Below are 22951 nucleotides of genomic sequence, written 5' to 3' on the forward strand. Positions count from 1 at the left end.
TGATGCTTTTAAGTTCAATATTTAAAAAAAAATCTTCCTGGGGGAACATGCCCCCGGACCCCCCTATGAGAGGTTAGGTCCCCCCCCCCCCCCCCCCTCCCACTTAAATCATGTTCACATGGATAGGAAACTAAATTGCACACATCTTGTGTCGATATCTTTCTGTTCTGGTGGTCATGCCGCAACTGTGCACGTGCATGCATGCGCGAGTCATGGTGAGATATCTGGATTTAGAGGTTGCTTTTTCTTTGCACAGCATGAAAGAAAGGCCAAATGAATGGGCTGTGATTTTAGTATTTTTAAGCAGACGTCAATAATTTGTACGGCCCACGGAGGATGTTGACATTGAAATGGCCCTTGAGAGGAAAAAGATTCCCCACCCCTGCTTTAAAGTCAAGCTTCAGTTAAAGATTCACCCTTTTAGATGTAGAACATGTGATGGAGCATTACTAACCTGACTCAGATGGTTTGTTTCACCAAACTATCTAGGAAAGCTCCATTGGAAGCCATTTGGAAAGGGCAGGCACTTTCAAAAGCACTTGGCAGGAGATTGGATCAATCTGTCTATCACCTTCTATCATGGGCCACTTCTGATTGATTAACAATGGCTGGTACATGTGGAGCACAGCACTTCTGATTGGTGTGGGATGACTGACACACAAGAAGAAAAAAAAAAAAATTGTAAAAAAAAAAAGTAAAAAAAAATCGCAGGCTTTGCGATTTGATAATCGCATCATCTCGAATCGCGATTTCGATTTAAAATCGATTAATCGTTCAGCCCTAGTGTCTGTGTGAGGTGCGTGAAGGCTGGTTTAAGGCAATTAGCATTCCCATGTCCAGTGGGGCTGTGGGAATCCCTTGAAGTAGACGCTAAGACGTGATTGTCAGGCTGCTCATCACAGCAGCCACTGCTTTGTAGCGCTAATTTATTATCAGAACGATGATGCGCCCCATCTTCATCCCAGCTCTGACCCGCCTCCCCTCGAGTTCCCCCCTCTTTCAGCTTGGAAATTGAATTGTGTTGGAATGCTCTGTGCCTCTTTTCTCTGGCACTTGAATGGGCTCTTTAGTATTTCACACCAAGGTGTCCTTCAGGGTGCGAGGTCAGGCTACCAAAACAGCTTCTAGTGGCGGATTAGGACCAATTAACATCTTTGTACACAAAGGGCTCTGGCAGCTGAACAGGCTGCAGGGTGACCCACACTGCCGTTGCATGCCAAGCCAGGGGGCTGCGGCACTTGAGCTGAAGTAGCAAAAGAGGGGTGGAGAAAGTTTTCCAAACCTAATGGGAAATGTTGCTACTTCACACCTCATGGCCGTAGAGCCCATTCAGCTATCGTTATCTTGTGAAATGAGAAAACAAACCACTTTTTTTTTTTATCATCACAGTTCTACATAAGAGGGCACCATGGAAATGTTCTTTGATATAACCGTGGGCATATAGGTCCAGGGTTAGATCTTTAATCCTTCTAAAACCACCCATTCAATTTACACACTTCAGACTTTGTGCAAGTAAATACATTTGTCTGTTAAATTTAGGAAACAAAAATACTTGTTGTCTTGAAAGTGATTATTAATAACAATCATGCAGTGTTATCACAGTGTCTTAAAATGCAATGTTGGTGGCATTTATAACAAAACACAATGTTGTAAAAAATAATATGGAATTTCTTTAGCAGTTTTTTCTAATTGGCACGTTGGTTTTGGAAATCTGTCTCTGCCTTTTTAAACTGCAATTCCTTTTTACTAAATTTGCCAACGTATGCACTCATACAATTGTAGTCGCAGTTTGTAATATTTCCTTTCTCGTTGTCTGTATGCATTTCTCTGAAGTGTCTCTTTATGGTTGTCAAATGTTTGATGATTATGGATTTCTGGATCAGTTCCTGTATAAAAATGTGGCCCAAAATGTCCCTGCATCATTATCACCCTTCAGTCGGTTGCCAATAATATATATTTTCTCACAGTTGGTGACAGAAAATGTTATGTTAAAATGTGATGGAATTTTAGAAAAAATAGCTTTGTAAATGGCATCTTTGGTTCTGGTGAGATGTCTTGGCCTGAGAAATCTATCATCTGTCTTGTCTGTAAGCATGGGGACAATCGGAGAGTCACATCATTAAAAAGAGGTTTGTATCGGCTATACATTAGTATGCAATGCAAACGACAAATTACAATTGTATTCTTTATCAAGATGTTTGATTATTTTTGGTTTGTACAGTGGTGCGGTTGGAATAGTGCATCTTGAATAGTGCAGGAAAGAAGCCACAGACGTTATCTATATTTTAGATCCATACTGATGAAAACGGATCATTTGAGTAAAGCTGTATATATGCTATTGTAACCTAATACAATGTTGGTACAATTATTAAAGCATGTTCTCCTTGAATAACTTGCTTCCTGCAAGGTCTTGTGAAACAAATGGGAACATGTGTATAAGAACTTGAGTCATTCACCAGAACGAGGGCCCTGAGATAAAGGAAGGCCGTTTAGAGTAAACCATTTTATTTTTTACTAGAACATTTATTTGTGGTGCCCTTGGTTTTCACACTTGAACCTTTTTTAATCAATGTGCACACACACACACACACACACACACACACTCTCTCTCTGTCTGGGAAATGGCTGCCATACTGTAGCATTGACAGGTGATTTAGTTGGCCTCTGCCTACATAGTGCAGGGGTTCCCAACCTTTATTGTGCCAAGGACCGGCAGATACATTAAAAAAAAAAATGCGGACCGGTTGTCAATTTTAACTGATTTTAATATTTACTCACCACCAGCAGGTAGCAACAGAGGCTAATTGTTTTTTTCTGAAAAACGGAAAACCAAAAAACCGACGTTATTCAGTTTTTAAACCAAAACGGCAAAACAGATAAATCAAGGTTTTGGTTTTGTTTGTATGATTTACGGATAATCCAGTGAATGCTGGGAAAATGAAGAGAAGGCGCTATGAAGGAGGTGTGTGCGTGTGTGTCACTGGCATTTGTTTTCAGAAGATATTATGATAGTGACGTTCGTTCCGGTGCACGTCCGACAGCATCGAGATTAAGATTAAACTAATTTATTTTGGGAACACCCGTATATAGGCTACCTATGGAGTTAGCCAGATGTGTGTAAATTACTGTTCATGGTCATTTGGAAACAAATGCCGGTGTCGGACAAACACAAACACACACTGAGCTGAGCAGAGCACATACACACACACACACACACACACACACACACATGCACCTTGTTCACTGGACATCTCCTTCCTAAAACTAATAAAAGGGGGAGTAATCGGGCAGTTCGATGTGTGTAGAGGTGTGTGTGTGTGGTTAACACGTAGCGGCCTGCAGTCACTCTTAAGCTGTTCTGATGAAGGTAAACACAGCGAAGGCGGTGCGTAAAAAGGCACAGCTCTTGGCGCGCTGGTGCTGCACTTCTCAGAGGCGGAGTATACGTCCCGCTGCCTCCTGATGCTGCCTGCAGCCATTTCATGAAGTGAAGGAGGTTTTCCTTCTATAAAACAGCTGCAGGTAGCAGATACTGTGAGAGTCACAGACATGAATTCATAGATCAAGGCAGAATGGTTTACTCTCCTGTTTTGCCAATCCGGTGCTTAAACAAATAGCTCTACACCCCTGGCCGACATATCCTTAAAATGAAGTCCGAGTTTGAAATATCTCAAATAATGTATGCACTGCCATTTCCCCACATAAACATAACAGTCTGCAATGAAACGGTTGTCTCCTGCTCCTCTTCCTACTTGGCGCACCGGTAACTTTCTCGTGCGCACGAGAGGCTGAGACCATGAGCCGCCGAATCCCTCGGAACATCATAAAAACCATTTTCAACGGTTTTCTGGTGAAAGATTAGCTAGGCTACTGGATGAAATAATATGACTGGTATAGGTGCGAAAATTATATTATGATAAAATATTTGTATATATTTATAATTCTGCAAATATTACGATAAACTCACAGCTATTTCGCGGCCCGGCAGTAACACGGGCCGGGGGTTGGGAACCCCTGGCATAGTGGATGCACCCTGCTAAGCTTGCTGCTTTATGTTCGTCCCAGTCTGCTCTCATTTCCTTACGCCTTTGATATTGGCCCAGAGATTGACGGTTCGCACATAAAGAGGAACACCAGACCATGATGGACAGTCTGGTGGAAACAATGGCGGTCTGCAGATGTGCACAAGTATAGTGATGGCTAGGGGGGGGTAAATTGGCCTGCAGGTCAGCAGAGTGAATGTTGCTGTTCGATTCAGAGAGAAACATGTTCTTCGCTCCGCTTTGTCTCTACCAAGGCTCTTCTGTTATCACTCCGATAATCATTAGAGCTGTCTTTTTGTTCTACACTGAACCTGAACGTAGCTCTACACTTAACCACGGAGTGGACCTGTAGCCATGACATGGTAGCACACTTTCATTATTGAGATCCGATTAGCTGCTCCTTCATATCAGTTCCACTCAACAAGGGCTGCTACAGGTGTGCTGCAGTCTGACAGGTTCGCTCACTTAGGAGCACACAAGGTTTGTTATGCTATTGCTCAGAGGCATCTGATGGAATTTAAAAACATTGTTTGTGTGGAGTATGGTTTAATATTAGCTGACTTGAGTGTGGCTGAGAACGATTCGGGACCATATTGGAAAAAAGGAAAAGCAGAGAACGGTTAATGTGGGGTGGAATCGTCATCAAATATATAAAAGTTTCATGATATTGGATTTGTTTGAATCAAAACCAATATACAAAATAACATCAGTCGATAGCATTATTGTAGGCTAAGCCAACGCTTTAAGCCTCTGAGGATCCGCTTGGTGGGTGTAATTGACGCACACAAGTTTGCTGCCGAATAAAGGTCAGAAACAAAGTTTCCAGTTTGAAACAGTCCATTTATTTCCATTTGACTGGTTTCCATTTATTGCTTCTTTCCATATTCACCACGATATTACCGTTTACACAATACCTTTGCTTTGCTTGTAATCCCGTGTTTGTGTGTGTGCTCCGTGTGTGTGTGCTCCGTGTGTGTGTGCTCCTTGTGTGTGTTCTCCGTGTGTGTGTGCTCCTTGTGTGTGTTTTCCGTGTGGTCAAAAACTGTATGGGCCTTCCGGCGGAACCTCTCACCAACACACACAGGTTCCTACCTTTATACCCACAGTTAATTGGCTCCTACAATTATTTTATTTGAAAAAGAAAGACGACAACGATTTTTGATTAAAAAAAATAAAAACCTTTTACAGAAATAAGACCGAGATATGGACATAACACGCTTACACTGGTCAGTGCTCTCTGGGACTAACTCTAACACTGTCTCATCATTCTGCTATGTGAAATGTCAGTGTGTGTGCACAACTAGGGACAAACAAAACACATTTAATAAAAGATATAATAATGAAAATAATGCTTTCTTTTTTTTTAATTCTTTATTTATTTGGGGTCACATTATTTTATAATACAAGTACAGTTTTATAATGCTTTATAATGCTTTATAATTTTATAATGAAAATAATGCTTTCAAGTTTACCCTGTACCTCCAATCTCACTGTACAGTGTACCTGGATGTGGCAAATGTACTATTTTAATGTCATTCAAAGAGGAGTAACAAATAAATAGTTTGCTGTGAATTGTTTTGGATTCTTGCAGGATGTTGAGAAAGCACTTTTCACGAATGTATGAACAACCTATTGAATTTAGCTGAATGATTTCCGATACTGCTAAACTTCCTAATAATGGACCAATCACTGAGCGCTATGCATTTGTTGACAAATGACCTCTACGTCCAGTGATGTGGTGTGCTGGAGCTTTAATCACAAATGGAGTATCAAATTGCTGTTTCATCTTCTTGATGATGAAATGAATACACAGCAGCTGAAGTTCAGGTCCATGTGTGATGTGTTTCGTGACATCTTTAAGTGAATGTGCTTTCAGTTCTTTTTGCTGCCGTTGATGTTGGGTAAGCCCACAGGTTATTTCCACTTCCCCTGATCAATAATGACCCTTCAATTAGTCTTCTGTTATTGTGAGGCTCGGAACTAACCACATGTCTGTGTAGTTGATCTTTCCATATGTGAATTTCATGCATTTTTCCTGACATTTGCCTGCCTTTGACATTTGGGTCTGAAAGTGCATGAAGCTGTTTAAATCTCACCGTGAAAGGTCAGCTTGTGATTATTAACACGGGCCGGTTGTAACCACGTCTACTTATTCTTAAGTGGATCGTGGCTTTCAGCTGCTCAAAGGCGTGAATAATGTCAGTATTACCTGCCTTATTTTCCTGTCTTGTGGCCTCTCGAAAAGAATGAATAATGAACTCTGTTGTCTCCTCTCCATCAGCCTACTCCACTGTGTCCGGTGTGAACGGACCGCTGGTGATCCTGGATAATGTGAAGGTGAGGCTTTTATTCAACTTTATATCCTCCTGGGACCCAGCCCATTGAAAATGTCCACTGTAGTGAACATTTTGCGAACATGCATCTCCTTTGACTCTTTTGAGCTACTCTATCAATCCCTGATGTTCTGTACAGAGGACATCCTGGTCTTTCCAGTGATATGTCATTGGTTAAAATTGCATGCTGGGAAGTTCCTCTTTCTTTTCATCCAAAATGGCTGGCATACCAAAAACAACATTTCATAGAAGCAGGAGGAGAAGTCAAATATTGTTGAATAATTGTAATTGTTACCTTGAAAATCATATTATGTTCTTGTTTATTAACATGTGAGGAACTATATAATTAGTTCTGAAAGCAATTAAATAATTCAAGTTTTCAAATAACAGCTCTTTTATAAATGTCCATCCTAGTGGACGTCATGGACTTCATGGACTTAATGAATCAATATTGTTGCAGGAGACGGAACTGAAGCAGACATTTTCTGTACCAGATAGTTCAGGGAGATTCAGATGTTGAGCTCTCAGATGATGAGGGATGAGGATTTCACACCTGGGATAGAAGAGGGTCAAGAAGAAGGGGGGGGGAAGATGCAGGAGGCTCCATGAGCGCACAGATACAGACATAGAGACAGATAGGGACGAGCTGGAAAGACATGGCCCCCTGTGGGCCAAGAGTAGCACGTATGTCTCATGCCCCTTTCACACCAGCGCTTTTTCAGCTCCGGCTCGGAGCTGGAGCCTGAAAAGCACCGGTTTTTCCTGTTCACACCGCAGCGGCGCCGGCTCTTAGCTCCGGAATCCGGTTCACTTCCAGCTCCAAAAGATTGTCGGTCTAGAGCAGGGGTGCCCACACTTTTTGGGCTGGTGAGCTACTTTTGAAATGACCAGCTCACCGAGGTCTACCAACCAAAAATAAAATCCCAAATTGCAAGGGTTGCTGAATAACACGTTTTATTTATACATGGGATAATAGGGCTGCAACAAACGACTCATTTGATAATCGATTAATCTATCGATTAATGAAACGACTAATCGACTATTCGGACTATTACTGTATGCCTTGCACAATTTCTCAAACGCTCTTATTTAGCCATCAACTTTTAGATTTAGCTTGAGGTTGTTTTAGGCATGTGGAAACTAACAATGAAGACAATAAAGATGAATACTTGATTCAAAAATACATATATTATTAAATAACAAATTGTTTACCAAATTAACATTGCTTTTTATTTAAATTAAATAAATAATATTTCACATCAAAAGAAACAACAATGTTTTAACAAATCGTATTAAATAATGTGATGACAGAACTGTAAACAGAATAGCTGAAACTTTAACAAAATAAATAACTCAGTTTCCTCTAATCATTAACCTGTGTTTGTATAATGTAGCTAACTCCGTGTGTTGCTGCTAGCATACATAACACCTGACGGGGAAACGTTACTCGTGGACGGGGCTACAGAGCTGCTAGAAAGACAGTTGAACCCGGTGCATTCCTCCGTCTGGATGTGGAGCGCTTTTGCTAAATGTTTAGACACATTGCTCGTGTTACCGCCCTCACATGCTGAACTCTCTTGGCAAGGAGCATTGTCCACCTCAAGACGGGTAACATGTAACCTCACCTTGGAGCGCTTCTCTCCGCCATCTCCTCCGTGTGTTGCTGCTTGTAGCAGCCGCGTGTGTGTAAACTGCCCCGCCCCCTCGCGCACAGACGGGGGAGAGAGAGATCTCGTCTCGATTGGAAAGATCAAAAATACACCGACATTTGTTTGTCTTTTTGCATGTTAGAAACGAGTTGGCGACACTAAGACTGCGAGATAATGTTTGTGTAGCAATAATACAGACCTTTCTCTTTCTCAACTCGCTACTCGGAGGGAAGTCGCTGTCATATGCCTGTGAACACTCCGATAATGCCTCTCCACGTTACCTTTCTTTGGCAGAGCGACGCTTGCTTTACAAATAAGGCAAATAACCTTTGAATGTGACATCACAAACAAATATTCTTCCTCCCATTCTGGGTGGAAGTGGTTTGTCTTTAGCTTCTTGCTCGGTCCCGCACTCATTTTGTTGTTTGTCTCTTGTTAGTCTCTTTAACTTAATTTGAGTTTTCCCGGCACTTGACTGATTTTGTATCGCTTTGCATTCTGGGTTAACAGACTGGAAAGCGATAGGTCGCTTTTTCTGTCAATCAAGTAAACTCCTGAATTAAGTGGCAGGGAGGCCAAGGGAGGAGGGATCAAAAGCTGTTTTGTCTATTTTATCGGAACTGGATTTTTTTTTTATGAATGACTCGCGATCTACCAGCATTGCCCTCGCGGTCACCCGCGGTCGACGTACTGGGCACCTCTGGTCTAGAGGCAAGAGCTTCGGAGCTAAGAGGTGGCGTCGCTTACGTCTCTCTTACGTCGAGGCGTGCAGGAAACTAAACCCACCTCCCCTGAACATGGGTCGACTGTCATGCCTGCCTACAAGCAGTAGTGCTTATAAACACACTTTATAAAGTCAGGCAACACTAACCAGGCTTCGTGTGATTCTGTTTATTTGTACCTTACTTTGACCATCCGTTCACTGTTATTGATCATTGTGGAGAGAGGCAGACGTTTTGTTTTGTATTATAGCAGCTATCGGATGGAATCAATACATGGGCTGCACAGGTTGTCGTGTCCGACTATCACAAGTAGAATCATAATAAAAATACGCCTGTAAAATGTGCCTGTAGAAAACGGTTTATGCCACAATATGATAGCAATAGCAAGTAGTCAGTTTAGCTTCGGTTGCTATGCTAACAGCACCCATTTTATACCAGAGAAACTTTCATAACAGCGTTGTGATACCAAACAGCGTCAATTCAGACTGACACACATTCACTTAGGCTAAGGGGAACTGGGGATATGTATCAGCTGCTTGTGTGAGTCGGACAAGGAATACTTTAGAGCGGCCGCTGCAGTGTGAGCTAACCGTGAGCTAACGGAGGAGAATAAACTCCCGTGGAAGAGCAGCGGTCGGTAAATGCTGCAGAAACACATTAATAAACAATGAACCACGGCACTCTGGAGCAAAGTATAAGGTTGGAGAAGTCGTTATTCAATTTATTCTGGCTTCGTGTGATTAAAAGCAACACGATCATCGACCCGACGCAGTTCCCCGTTGTTGTGAGCGCCGTAATGCCGTTGGGGAGCAAATCAGCGATGTAAACGGTGACGTCATGACGCAGCAGCGGCAGCACCAGTCGGGCTCTGGGCGGTGTGAACAGAGCGGGAGCAGAAAAGGGAAACCGGAGCTGAACCAGAAAAGCTCTAGCTCGGAGCTAGAAAGGGAAAAGCGCTTGTGTGAAAGCCGCATTATTGTTGTTTTTATTTTAAGTGGAGCCATGAAAAATGAGAATTGCCTCAGGAATGCAAGCTTTGTTTCTATGAGCAGGTCAAATGGAGACCACATCCATAAAACTAGTCAAGATGACCCTACAGCCCGTGCTGACTGGAGTCAATGAGGTACTTTCCCACTACATCGACTACAAAGTCTTTGAAGATCTGGAACGATTCACCAAAAAACAAACTAGTTTTTATTGATTTTTTAGTCATGATTTAGTTTATTACTACTACTGGTCTAAAACTGTTAAAATGTATTAAAGAGGGCCAATGTACTAGTATATCATATATTATATTATCATGATGCATTTGCAGATGTACTCTTGTTTTAAGTATATTAGGGTCGTTTTCAGGCAGTTGTGGTGCAATACTGTGACTTGGCACATTCCCTGTATATTACGTTACATTTCATTTGGCTGATGCTTTTATCCAAAGCGGCTTCTAATAAGTGCAAAAACCATAGAGATTCAAACACTGAACAACACGGGAAGTGCACATATATTCACTTTAAGCTAGTCATACCATTGTAAGTGCTGGTGAATCAGTTACCAGGCTAACTCTGGCAGTGATGGAGTAACAAGCCGATGGGTACAGTGCACATGCTGGAGGGTATGCTTTAACCAAGACCCACATTTCTGCACAAAGCTACCAGTTCAAACTGCACAGCTCTTTCACTTCAAATGATGTTATACTTCAAAAAAATGTTCTTCAGAGTAACTTGTCATGTTCTTTTTCTTACTTTTTATTTTGTATATTTATATTTCTTTAAACATCTTATTTTATTATGTAACACTATTTTTTTAAATATTGTTTACAATGGTTCTATGTTAATATTTGCTGCTTTCTTTTTTACAAATGATTTATTCTTCCAGTGCTTATGTGTTCTGACTCTGTGCTGATCTCCGGACTAGTTCCCCAGGTACGCTGAGATTGTTCACCTGACCCTGCCGGACGGCACCAAGAGGAGCGGGCAGGTTCTGGAGGTGATCGGGAGCAAGGCCGTGGTCCAGGTGAGGAACACGATCCAGATGTGCTGGCTGGTGTTTGAATGAATCCACAGCTGGAAATAGTCCACATCAAATTCAAACTTGATTTGTCCTGGGGGAAGGTCCATTGCAACAGTTGCAATACAAAGTGGAAGGAGAACAACAACAATGAGCAAATTCTAAATGAATGATATACCAGATAACAGGATGCATCACAAAATATAAACAGGCCAGTTTTGAGTAATACTGTGTCTTATAGGATTTTTCCACAAGAACATGAATTTTAAACAAATAATTAGCAATCATTTCTCAAATTGCTCTTTCGTCTTCATAAGAAAATGGCTGCTTGGGCTGTACCTTGCATTACTGCGTGACTACATCAGCCCAGAGAACTCTCTGTTGTCTTAGTGGCTGATAACATTCCTCCAGATACATTTTTATGAAATGCCCTACTGTTATTATTAAATGGATCCTTAATCCTTAAAAAGTTGGCCTCAAAGTGACGTTACAAAATGTTGGTGTACACAAATTCAGAGAAACGGCACATCTGAAAACTGCTCTCTCAAGTTTCACGTTAAGCAACAATCGGCAAACACATTTCTCAGTGCAGGAGGACTGTGTCTTCAGTCGGACTCAATGTGTACAGTAGGTCAAAGGATTCAAGAAATCACAAAGTTATTGTTTTGGCTCTACTAAAGTTACTAAATTGTTCAACCTAATCTGAGTACATAAAAAAGGACATCTCATCAAATAATTGGATGTGTCTTCAACTAAAACTTGAAAGGATAGCAATGACACTAAAACTAACTTTGTATTTTGTGTATATATATATATCGTAAAGTATTTTAGTTGAACAGTTTTGTATCTGAACCGTGCGTTTGTTTGTTCAGGTGTTTGAGGGAACATCAGGTATCGATGCCAAGAAGACGGCCTGTGAGTTCACTGGTGACATCCTGCGCACCCCCGTGTCAGAGGACATGCTCGGTATGATCAACCTCATTTCTCTTTGCATATTTAATCCTTATTCAGAAATAACATTCTAAGAATTAAAGTAAATAATGTTGTGATCAGCTGCACAGTACCCTTTCATTCTTCTGTGTTTGCACCACAAAGATGTGGAGTGTACTTTAAAGTGTTATGCTGCAGTTTTCCCTCAATATGCTTATTTGTACTTATGTTTTCATTGTACCCATATTTCTGAATATTCTTGAGCGCTCAATCAGTGCGATTATCTCAGTACAGAACAAGGTTAAATGTATTTCAACAGCAGTAGAAAGTAAACCTGCTTTTGTTTCTGAAGTATCATTAATCATGTCCATGAAATTATAATTACTTGTACTTGTTACTTGTAGACTCGACAAGAGCCATCAGAGCCACTCTGATGTGTTTAGAGTTTGATACAAAGCAGAATAGATCAGATGTGGATGGAAGCGTCATCTAATGAATTTCATTCTATCCGTTTCTCAGTCATTATGCTTGAATTCAGCCCTACTGATAAACCAAATGGTAGTTATTTATCGAATAAAAGACTATCTACTTGGCTCAAAAAGACTCTTCCTCTTTCAGGGCGTGTGTTCAACGGCTCAGGCAAACCCATCGACCGCGGGCCCACCGTCCTGGCTGAGGACTACCTGGACATCATGGGTACGACCCCCCCGGTCTTCACAATGCTCTGGGGCCTCATTTATAATGCTGTGTGTAGGATTCACGTGGGAAGGTTGCTTACGTAGTAGAAATCCAAAAAATAGGTACAGAAATGTTCCAACATTTTCCGATTCACCAAACATTGCGTACCGGCGAGGGAAGTGCGTACAGCACTTCCTACGCCGGTTTCCCTTTATAAATCACAACCGACTCGAAATGCGGTGCAGCTTTTGCGGGCTTCACGTAACGCCCATATTTGCCTATAAATAGTCAAAAATGGTTAGAAAAAAGAAAAAGAAATCATCATTTGAAAAATTATTGATTCTAAAATAATATTGTGTGTGTGTGTGTGTGTGTGTGTGTGTGTGTGGGGTGTGTGTGTGTGTGTGGTGTGTGTGTGTGTGTGTGTGTGTGTGTGTGTGTGTGTGTGTGTGTGTGTGTGTGTGTGTGGTGTGTGTGTGTGTGTGTGTGTGTGTGTGTGTGTGTGTGTGTGTGTGTGTGTGTGTGTGTGTGTGTGTGTGTGTGTGTGTGTGTGTGTGTGTGTGTGTGTGTGTGTGTGTGTGTGTGTGTGTGTGTGTGTGTGTGTGTGTGTGTGTGTGTGTGTGTGTGTGTGTGTGTGTGTGTGTGTGTGTGTGTGTGTGTGTGTGTGTGTGTGTGTTTCTCAACAACAAAGTGGAGGAGAGTCCTCTCCTGTCAGACTGAGAGACTCAGTGAGCTACTGTAAAGGAATCTCAGTGGGTCTCAAATGTTTTGGTCACCATTAATGTAAACAATTATTTCCGAGGCACACGTTTATATGATCATTATAGTTATAAAAAAATAAGAGAATAAATGAAAAACAGCTATGAAATAGACTATATGACAGTAAAATAAGAATAAAGTTTAAAAGGGTGATTTGTAAAATATCCATAAAGTAAATCTGTTTACAGTTCTGTTTCAAATGGGTGTTGAGAGAGGTATCCATAGATCTCTTCATTTTGCTCTCAAAGTGCACCAGATTGATGCTTTCAACTTCAATATTTAGAAATAAATCTTCCCGGAGGAGCTTGCCCCCGGACCCCACTATGTGAGGTCCACACACCACCTATAAAAATAGCACTTGACCCCTGCTTACACCTATATGCCGTGAGCTGATTATCGAGCCTTCATTGTGACAGTCGCGGGTACACTGTGTATGTGCGTGTGGGGAGTGTTGCAGTAGAACATTCCTCTGTAGCGCCCGGTACATTAATGGGAAACCCTAGATGTTTGAGCACCCTCTATGAAACGTCAAGCTACCCCACAGCACCGCCAAAAGAAATCTCTGGCGCCGCCACTGAGCCTGACTATTTGTGTTGGGGGGGCCCGACTTTTTTTTTTCTCCAAAGGGGGGCCTGACAGAAAAAGTTTGAGAACCACTGGGTTAAAGGAAATACAACTAATGTGTTGTGTTATATTAGCTGTACAATTTACCACATATGGTGTTCTTAGTTTCCATACCTCCTGTGTTTTACGAGCGACTTATCAAGTCTTGGCAAACGGCATACAACATGATTAAACATGGTAGTATATAAAACCATGCTCGTATCTACAACCTATATAAATGCAAAACCGCGTCATTTATGAGAAAACATTTCATAACATTAACACAACATATTCGAGGTGGTTTTAAATAACATATCCGTATTTATTTATTTCTCCAAGTTATGTGTTTGTGTGCACTGAGGAGTCTCAAACAGGCGTTTGTTTAATCATTTTAAGATTGGCTTTAATCAATGTTTGAAAATGAATTCTTCCTATATGATAAATGAGAGGTAACATTTTATTTATGGTATTATTTCCACATATTTCTCTCCATTCTTCCTTCTGCCAACGGTGTCGCAGTTTCTCGTCTCTCCCGTTGTTGTGCTTAGTGCGTACGCATGGGTTAGAGTTTGCGTGGAGGACCGCACGTTTTCCCGTCAAGTTAGTATTTTATAAATCGCAAACATTGCGTAGAAACTGGCGTACGCCATCTTTTGAGCGTATATCGCTTTATAAATGAGGCCCCTGAGCTGGACAGATGTCTTAACAAGAGAGCTGCGCCTTCATACAAAAATGAAATAAAAAGAAAATGCCGTTTAAATTAGCAAATTCCCCATAGAGTATGAAATGGGCAAATCACTATTTTCACATATAGATAATAGAATATAGATTTCAGGTAACTTCCCATGAGAATAAGGTTAAATCAAAATTCCTGACTACTTGTGTTCGTTCTCCTGTCAAATCTGTTTTGCTACACGGCAACATGTGACAGTAACACTGAATCATGAAAAGTGACAAGTAGGGGAATTTGGATACACATTTCTGGCTACATTATTAATCCTGTTTACTGAATAATATACAATGTTTGCCAAATTTAGACCATTTTATTCAGGCTGTTTTTGTGTAGCAAAAGCTTCCACGTTTTGGAACTTAAAAAAAACAACTTAAACTAAAGAAATATGAATTTGGTAACTGAACTAAAAGTCGGGTATCGTAAATCTTCACACACATTTGGGACCTTGCTAGCCACAGGGAGCCTGCGAACACTACAGAGTATTATTTATATATAAAAAAAGATTGGCCACTGTACAGCAATGTGTCTTATAGCATTTGAGTTGTCTACTTTTAGTCTGATTTGGTCTTTATATTAGAATTTTAGAGTTTCATACTTATTAATTTCACAGTTGCTCTACACCTACTCGGATTCTAACTGCCACCTCCAAAGCTTCCTCCCAGGATCTTTCCAACCGTTTTCTTTCAACACAAGTTGCAGTTAACGATTTGTTATAAATATTGTATTCATTGAACTGAAATCTCCTAATTATGAACAGGATTCCTCAGTGACTGGTGTAATTGATCCGTTTCTGTGTTTTCCAGGTCAGCCCATCAACCCTCAGTGCCGTATCTACCCCGAGGAGATGATCCAGACGGGCATCTCAGCCATCGATGGCATGAACAGCATCGCCCGAGGACAGAAGATCCCCATCTTCTCTGCTGCTGGGCTGCCCCACAACGAGGTGAGACCACAGCTTCATTTCATCAGCTTCAGGATCACACCCACCAGTGCCTTGTTACCAGCTTCCTGGGAATCTTTTCTGCATGACTTTAAGTATTATCAGAAGTACAGCAGTTCAGCTTTAATTTAATACGTGTTTTGTCCATTCATGTATTAGCTTCAAATTACAAATGTATGTTTTTACATAGAGTATATATTAGTGCTGTAAAAATTATCGCGTTAACGGCGGTAATTAATTTTTTGAATTAATTGCGTTAAAATATTTAACGCATTTAACGCATGTGCAGAATGGCCCGCCCCATACATCCCACCAGTGGCAGCGCCAGGGTATGGCTGGGGTAGGCTACACCCATACCAAGAAATGGCTTAGCCCCACCATGAAAAATGATGTTAAAGTAAGCGAAATAAAATCTGCCAACTCGCGCGGAGTAAATTGCACAGACAGCAGTTAGTAAGATTGATTTCAGTAGCCACGGTTTTGAAAACTTTTGTCACGTAGTGATCGTCTTCTCAATAGAACATCTTTGATAACGGCGTGGTGTTGTTGCAGGAAGTCCCGACGGAGAATACTTTTGCTGTAGTACAGGGGTGCACATAACTGGTACGCAGGTTATGTGCGTAATCTGAAATGCGTACCGTCACCTGTGTCACAAAGCGCATTTGCGTACCGACGTACTTGTGAAGCTTTTCCAGAAGGCGGTTAGATCACCGGACGACAGAGTCGGTCTCCGTGTGCACAGACAGGGCTGCTGTTAACGTCGGTCTGTACAACGGAATTGTGCCAAAACTACGCCAACCGGCTGCGGAGGGAGACTCCTCCCCTTCACTGGAGAACTGCGCTAAAACAGCTGATCACAGCGTTCACACTCTGTGGTCACGAAGTACTCCACTAGCCCCCACCCCCCGTCGACTTTCCTGAAGTACTCCCCCGTTGATAGAAATCAACACGTAATGAATTAAGACCCCACGGTTTGATGATTGATAGGTGTGTGGGTTGTCTTTCATTTTGACACGCAGAAATGTTTTATAATAAACATAGATACTGTATGTTAAATGGATATATCCGCCTTCTTTCATTTATCTTTCCATTCCCACAACAATATACATAAATAAATGGCATATTTTGGACATAGTTCGAATGGTGATTAATCATGATTAATTAATTTTTAAGCTGTGATTAATCTGATTAAAAATGTTAATCGTTTGACAGCCCTAGTATAAATATAACAAGAAAAACTATCATCAAATGCCTTTTTTAATAAAAGCACATCTTTTTTAGGTAATGTAAAAAATACATATAATACAAGTAATACATATATAATATTATAAACATAATGGAATGTGAAGTGGCTCGGCTTCCCTCTGGAGCTCTTTGTGCTGCAGGCTGCATTATCCGCTGTAAGCATTTCACACCTGATCCTATATATATCCAGGCGGCCAGGTTATGACGAAGAATGGCGGATAAAATAGACGATTCTGCAGCATCGATGTGGACTCTTTTCTTTTTTCACAGTTCCAACATTTTCACAAGAGTGCAATACTATGAGAAGAGTAATAATGCAATCTTTACCTGGAGTTACTGTGTGATTTGTTGTTAGTTATTTCTATGTGGATAACTAGCCAAATGTAGCTGTATGTCGTTATTGCTCTGCCACTATTGAATCAAATCCCAGGAAATGTCAAAGTGCAGTGGCTTTCAACAGTCTAACAACTCCAAGCAGCAATCCATCAAACAGCAGCCCCCTCTCCACTGCTCTGAGCATGCATTATAGTTGACATGAAGACAGTGTAAACGGCAGTAGATTGTCACAAAATAACCCCTCAACTAACTCAATGCCTCATTTGCTCAAATGTAAATACAATCCTTTTTTTTAATTTGTTCATAATCATTTATTAAGCTACTGGCCAGTGTGCGAAAAAGTACACGTCCCACCGTCCGGGACGTGTTATTTACAATATCGGACAAGTAGATCTTTCAATTGACTTGTCCGGCGGACAAGTGACGGTTTTCACCCTCATTTATTGACAAATTATTGATACATTCAGTTTACAAAAGGCAGAACTCATTCGCAAATTGTACGTGTCCGCCATTGTTCGTTTAGAAATGTTAGTTTCGGTTCTGCTTGTCGATTCCTAAGGAAATGTATCTCGCCGCTTTCTGTACAGTTAGAGGGAAGTGTAGCACAGTGGCAGGGTTGGGAAGCAAAACTCGGTTCCGAGTAGGAACAAATAACAATTGTCCGGTCCCGGGATTAATAAGAGTTGTGAGGACAGGAGGCGAGGCCGAGCCCCGCGGACTGCAGCTCTCTCTATGCTCCGTATCAGCTGATCGCTGCAGGGTGCAGCTCAGTCTCTCTCTCTCTCTCTCTCTCTCTCGCTCTCTCGCTCTCTCGCTCTCGCTCTCTCGCTCTCGCTCTCTCGCTCTCTCGCTCTCTCGCTCTCGCTCTCGCTCTCTCTCTCCCACACACACACAGCGGCTCCGCTGCCCGTTTAACAGCCTCATCTTTGTCAAACTTTCTTATGTTCTTTCTCTAACACGTAATGAAGGTTATTAAGCGTTTTAGCTCCTGTGTTGTTAATATCGACCGCCATTTGCTTTATGAAGTGAAGCAGCCTCCCTGTCTGTGTCCTCGCGCTGTCCTCACATCCCCGGACCCCCAGACTCGGAGGAGCACAGGGATGTCAGTATTGTTTATGAAGCAGGGTATAGAAAGTACATTATTGAAATGAAAATACTATTTATTTACTTTTACAAACAGTGAGCAGCTGGGCAGCTGCAGCATGTGTATTACAGGACATGTGTAAGCGTGCAAGCGTCTTTGAGTTGTAGAAAAGCGCTAGGCCTATAGGCTATAAATCTAATGTATTATTATTAGGTTATGTCCTATGTGTTGGACATGTGTGGTTGGACTGTATCTCACAGGCAGGTTGCAGTGTAACATCAGAGGAGACTGGGCCAATTGTACATTCTCAAACTGCACCACTTAGAACTAACTAAACAATGCAGAGATTATATATAATTGTATTCAATAACCGTAAGAAATTCAACAGTATGAAGTTATTTGTAAATATTTTTCTCCCAGTTTGTCATGGGACTTATTTGTACCCTCTCAAAGAACCGGAATCGAGAACCGAAAATAACCGGAATCGAAAAGCAGAACCGGGATCGTTAAAATCCAAACGATACCCAACCCTATGTGTGATGCAGTAAAATCTTACCGCTCACTTACGTTAGCGGTGTCGTAAAAACCGTGGGAAAATGTAAAATAAGATGATGAAGAAGAAGATTCCAGTGGCCCCAATTTTTGTCCATTCTGGACAAGTGAAACATTTATTCGGACAAGTAAATTGCCAAACTCACTTGTCCATGGACAAGTACTCTCTAAAACTTTTTCTCACACTGCTGGCTAACTGACAGTAAACTAAGCTTCTTCTAATATTCCTGGAACTGTGCATGCATGCATGTTCCCAAGGTCAACAATGAACCTCCATGCTCAAATGGAAATACATTTTTCAATATTTCCACTTGGAGTGCCAAAATCTAAAGATAAAAGCTTTCATATCATTTAGTTTTTATTTCTGTGGCTGCCTCCGTGGAAATGCTTAACATTGATGACTCAGCTCCTTCATGTGGGTCAGCTGTCTCCCAGTGTCACATGACAACAATTGGACTTCTGCTTCCTCCTTAGGGTTTTCATGCCTCACAATGGAAATATATGACTCAGTTTTACCATAAAGTATATTTTTTTACAAACTACAATATAATGTTGTTTAAAAGCGTTTCAGGTAAAGTCAGAATGTCCTAGTGAGTGGCCATACTTAAAGAAGTGAAACATGAATTACACAAAGAAGAAATAACCTGTGTTTCTGGGATTTGTGCTTCAAAGCAGCTGTGCCTGTATTTCTCTGGCTTCTGCTCCAGCATCTGTTTCCATCTTGGTGACGTACAGTTTGCTGCAGAAAGCCAACGAGATCAGGTCATACTTTCCAGATAAACACATTTTGTTTGGCACCATACGTTAGTTTAAGTAGGACAGCTTTGGAAATCTTTTCATGGCAAATAAACAATGGCCCAAAAAAAACAATATTGAGTGATTCAATCTACTGAAGCACACCTTCACAAAGGAGGTTTCTTGAGTTGTGGCCCATTGGCTGGGCTAGATGCTCTTCAGATGAAGTAAGGGGCTGTAGAAGTGTTGACCTCTGTATTTCTGTTTCGCTCGTTCAGCCCTGTACACATCAATGCTCAGGGACTACATGTCATGCTGAGCGACTGTCGATATGGTATTTGTTTCAGGGTTTTTTTGTAGTTGTTTTGATATCCACTATGTTTGAGTTATGACAGCTTTTATTTGAAATCCCAATGTTATTCTATGTTAAATAAATAAGCATTTATTAGCTCATTGGATGTTTGTTTTTTTAAATAAGTATATTTGGGGTTTTACTGTTTTCTTCTCTGAGACAAATGTATTGTTAAAATGTAGCGAAGCCAGAAAACAATGTAAGCTTTTAAGAAAGTAAAGGGAAAAATATATTTAAACATTTTTTAAACGGTTATTCTTCAGGACTTTGCTGAATTGGACCATTTTGGAGTGGTTATTGAGAATGCTGAATCCATTTCTGATTTATTCACCATCAAAGTTTTCACCAGAAAGTGGACATATCTGTACCCTCTGTGGGCTGTTTTCGAGTAGGTTTGTGACCATTGGATATAGAGAGCACAAGATCAACATTTGTATCTCTACTGTGGACAATTTTCTTGCAAATAAATAAGCAATCTGTCCAATCCAAATGATCCAGAGTCCCCTAAATCTGCCAAATCGACCACAAATGTGTCAAAATCCGCCCACAGGAAGAACAGATATGGCCACTATCTGGTTAAAACCAGATATGTTCTGATTCAGATTCTAAAAATGTCTGAAATGGACTCGGAATAACCCCCATTCAGACCAAGCCATTTTGTTTTACAATTGTCCACATAGGCTATAATGGTAATTGATGTAACTTGTGCTAATTGTGAAAATTGCCCAATGTATGCAAGTGAGCATCCGGCAGTTTCTATGTGCTGGAGACCCCACTATACATTTCTAACATAAAACGTTGGTGTACTCAAAATGTCCCGGCTTCACAATAGGACTTGCAACTACACTTTTACAAGTTTGTGTTATGAGCGTTAGTCAATCCCACTTAAAAACCCCAAAGTTTCCTACTGCGGGGCCGTGTGGTGTCCCGCTAATGATGAGCCGCTTGCATGCCATGGGATGGTGTGAAAACTTGTCTCATTGTTTCATTAAGCACATGTCAGAGAGGTCATGCATGCTGCTCTCCTCTATGGGCCAGGTGCTGGACTCAAGGTGCTGGACTCAGGGTGCATGCAGAGGTCAGGCAGAGGTCAGGCAGATCAACCCCGCAGCCATGACTTCATGTGATGAGCGTGAAATTCCTCTTTCCTTCCACAAATCCATCAAGTAGAACACCAGCTCTTCACTATGCACCAGTTATTAGTTTCACTAAAGCATTGGGTTGTGGTCAGAGATGTCAGAAGTACCCAGATCTTGTACTTAAGTGAAAGTAGAGTATACTCTATGTAATACTCTGTTACAAGTAAAAGTCCTGCTAAAGTATAGGCATCCAAGTACACTTAAAGTATCAAAAGTGAAAGTAGTCATTGTGCAGATTGGTCCATTTCAGAATAATATATATGATATGTTTTATAATGATTGATCATTAAAGTGTTCTCAAAGCTGGTAAAGGTGCAGCTAGTTTGAATGACTTTGTATACTGCAGGGTAGCTGGTGGATTTACTCCAGGTGGAACTAAAGTCTGATTCAACACTTGATTAGATTTCACATCATTCATCCACATCTGTGAAGTAACTAGAGGTATTAAATACATGTAGTGGAGGAAAAGTACACCATGTACCTCTGAATTGTGGTGGAGTAGGAGTACAAACTAGCTCAAGTAAAGTACAACTATCTCAAAATTGTGCAATGGGTACAGTACTTGAGTAAATCTACTCAGTTGTTTGGTATTTATAGAATACTTTAATCATCTACTGATAATCTAAATGTGTTTCATTGTTAACTTATTACAATACATTGATCTACAAGTAAGTATTGGAATAGTAAACTGACTCCAAGCCCATTGGTTGGTAATGAAGATAATGCCTTCAATATTTATTCCAAAATGAAAATATGCAAGGCGAGAAGGCAAACGTATTATTCACATTCCCCCACACATGCATGTTTGTTCTTTGAGTTGACATCCAACATGTACCTAAAGTCTTGACTGTGTTTTCTCAGATCGCTGCTCAGATCTGTCGTCAGGCCGGCCTGGTGAAGAAGTCCAAGGATGTGATGGACTACAGTTCTGACAACTTTGCAATTGTCTTTGCAGCCATGGGGGTAAGCAGAAAAACTGCAGCGTTCAGTTGACACTTGTTCAGAGCCCCTCCCCCCCTCCCATTTGTGTCTAATCCTCCTTTAAACCCTGGCAGACACCCTGTCCCTTCTCTCCCGCCCTGCTTTCTGTCTTTTATTCACCAGGTGATTTAACCTTTAAGTCCCTCTTGTTACTTCTGCACCTCTGAGCATATCCCCGGTCATGAACACAGGTTACTAATTCAACAGGTCCTTTAACGCTGCCAGACGAGTATCAGGTTCTCTGCTCCTCAGCTGCCCCTCACTCTGCTATAATTCCCTCAATTGTGACAGGTTGACCTCTACCACACACACACATTCACACATTCACACATTCACACACACACACACACACACACACACACACACACACACACACACACACACACACACACACACACACACACACACACACACACACACACACACACACACACAGATTTGCTTCACTTGCTTAGTAATAATCCCCCCTCTTCCTCTACTTCACCAGTTCACATCTGGTTGTGGAGAGTCTGTGTTAATAGGGATTCACACATGGATATACATTTATAAAAAAGACACAGTGTAACCAGTAACTTCAATGTATCTGTTTATTGGTCAAAAAGTTTCTCTAGACTCTTGCAGTAGGAGCTGTGTGTTTTTATTTTTCTTATTTTTAGACAGTTTATGACAACAAATCTCAGAGTCAAGACATTTGTCAAGAAGTGTAACTATTTTAAAATCATTGCTGGCTATTTGAATAATTCTAAGAGCTTTCCATCAAATGTAAAAAAAGGATCCAAAGGGAGCTTTTGTTAAATAAAAAAGATTGTATTGAGGTTTTGGGTGAACCTTTTAATGTTTGACTCTGTATCGTTAACGTGTATCCTTTGTGTGTCAGGTCAACATGGAAACTGCCCGCTTCTTCAAGTCTGATTTTGAGGAGAATGGCTCCATGGACAACGTCTGCCTTTTCCTCAACCTGGCCAACGACCCCACGTAAGATCCAATCAGAAAGGATCTCAATGAGACAGTGTTTAGCTTACTTATTGATTCTGAATTATGTTTTTTACATTATGTTTATCGTCTTAACATTCTTAAATGTATCGCTAGTCTTTAAAAGACAAGTTGGAAACACATTTAATTCCTCAAGTTGT

The 22951-nt window shown here is 41.0% G+C and overlaps 1 protein-coding gene across 1 annotated transcript in view; it reads left to right on the forward strand.

The window, feature by feature from the left end:
• Positions 1–22951, forward strand: part of atp6v1ba (ATPase, H+ transporting, lysosomal, V1 subunit B, member a) — a gene marked incomplete in the record, with an annotated part of 46438 nt that overhangs the window by 14291 nt on the left and 9196 nt on the right. Inside the window, 7 exon segments of the mRNA XM_034214999.1 lie at positions 6325–6380; positions 10659–10757; positions 11624–11717; positions 12300–12377; positions 15258–15397; positions 21699–21800; positions 22696–22793. Of these exon segments, the coding sequence (XP_034070890.1) occupies positions 6325–6380; positions 10659–10757; positions 11624–11717; positions 12300–12377; positions 15258–15397; positions 21699–21800; positions 22696–22793 (667 nt within the window).

This window comes from Gymnodraco acuticeps, unplaced genomic scaffold, assembly GCF_902827175.1.
Source record: "Gymnodraco acuticeps unplaced genomic scaffold, fGymAcu1.1, whole genome shotgun sequence".
In the NCBI taxonomy this organism is placed as follows: Eukaryota; Metazoa; Chordata; class Actinopteri; order Perciformes; family Bathydraconidae; genus Gymnodraco; species Gymnodraco acuticeps.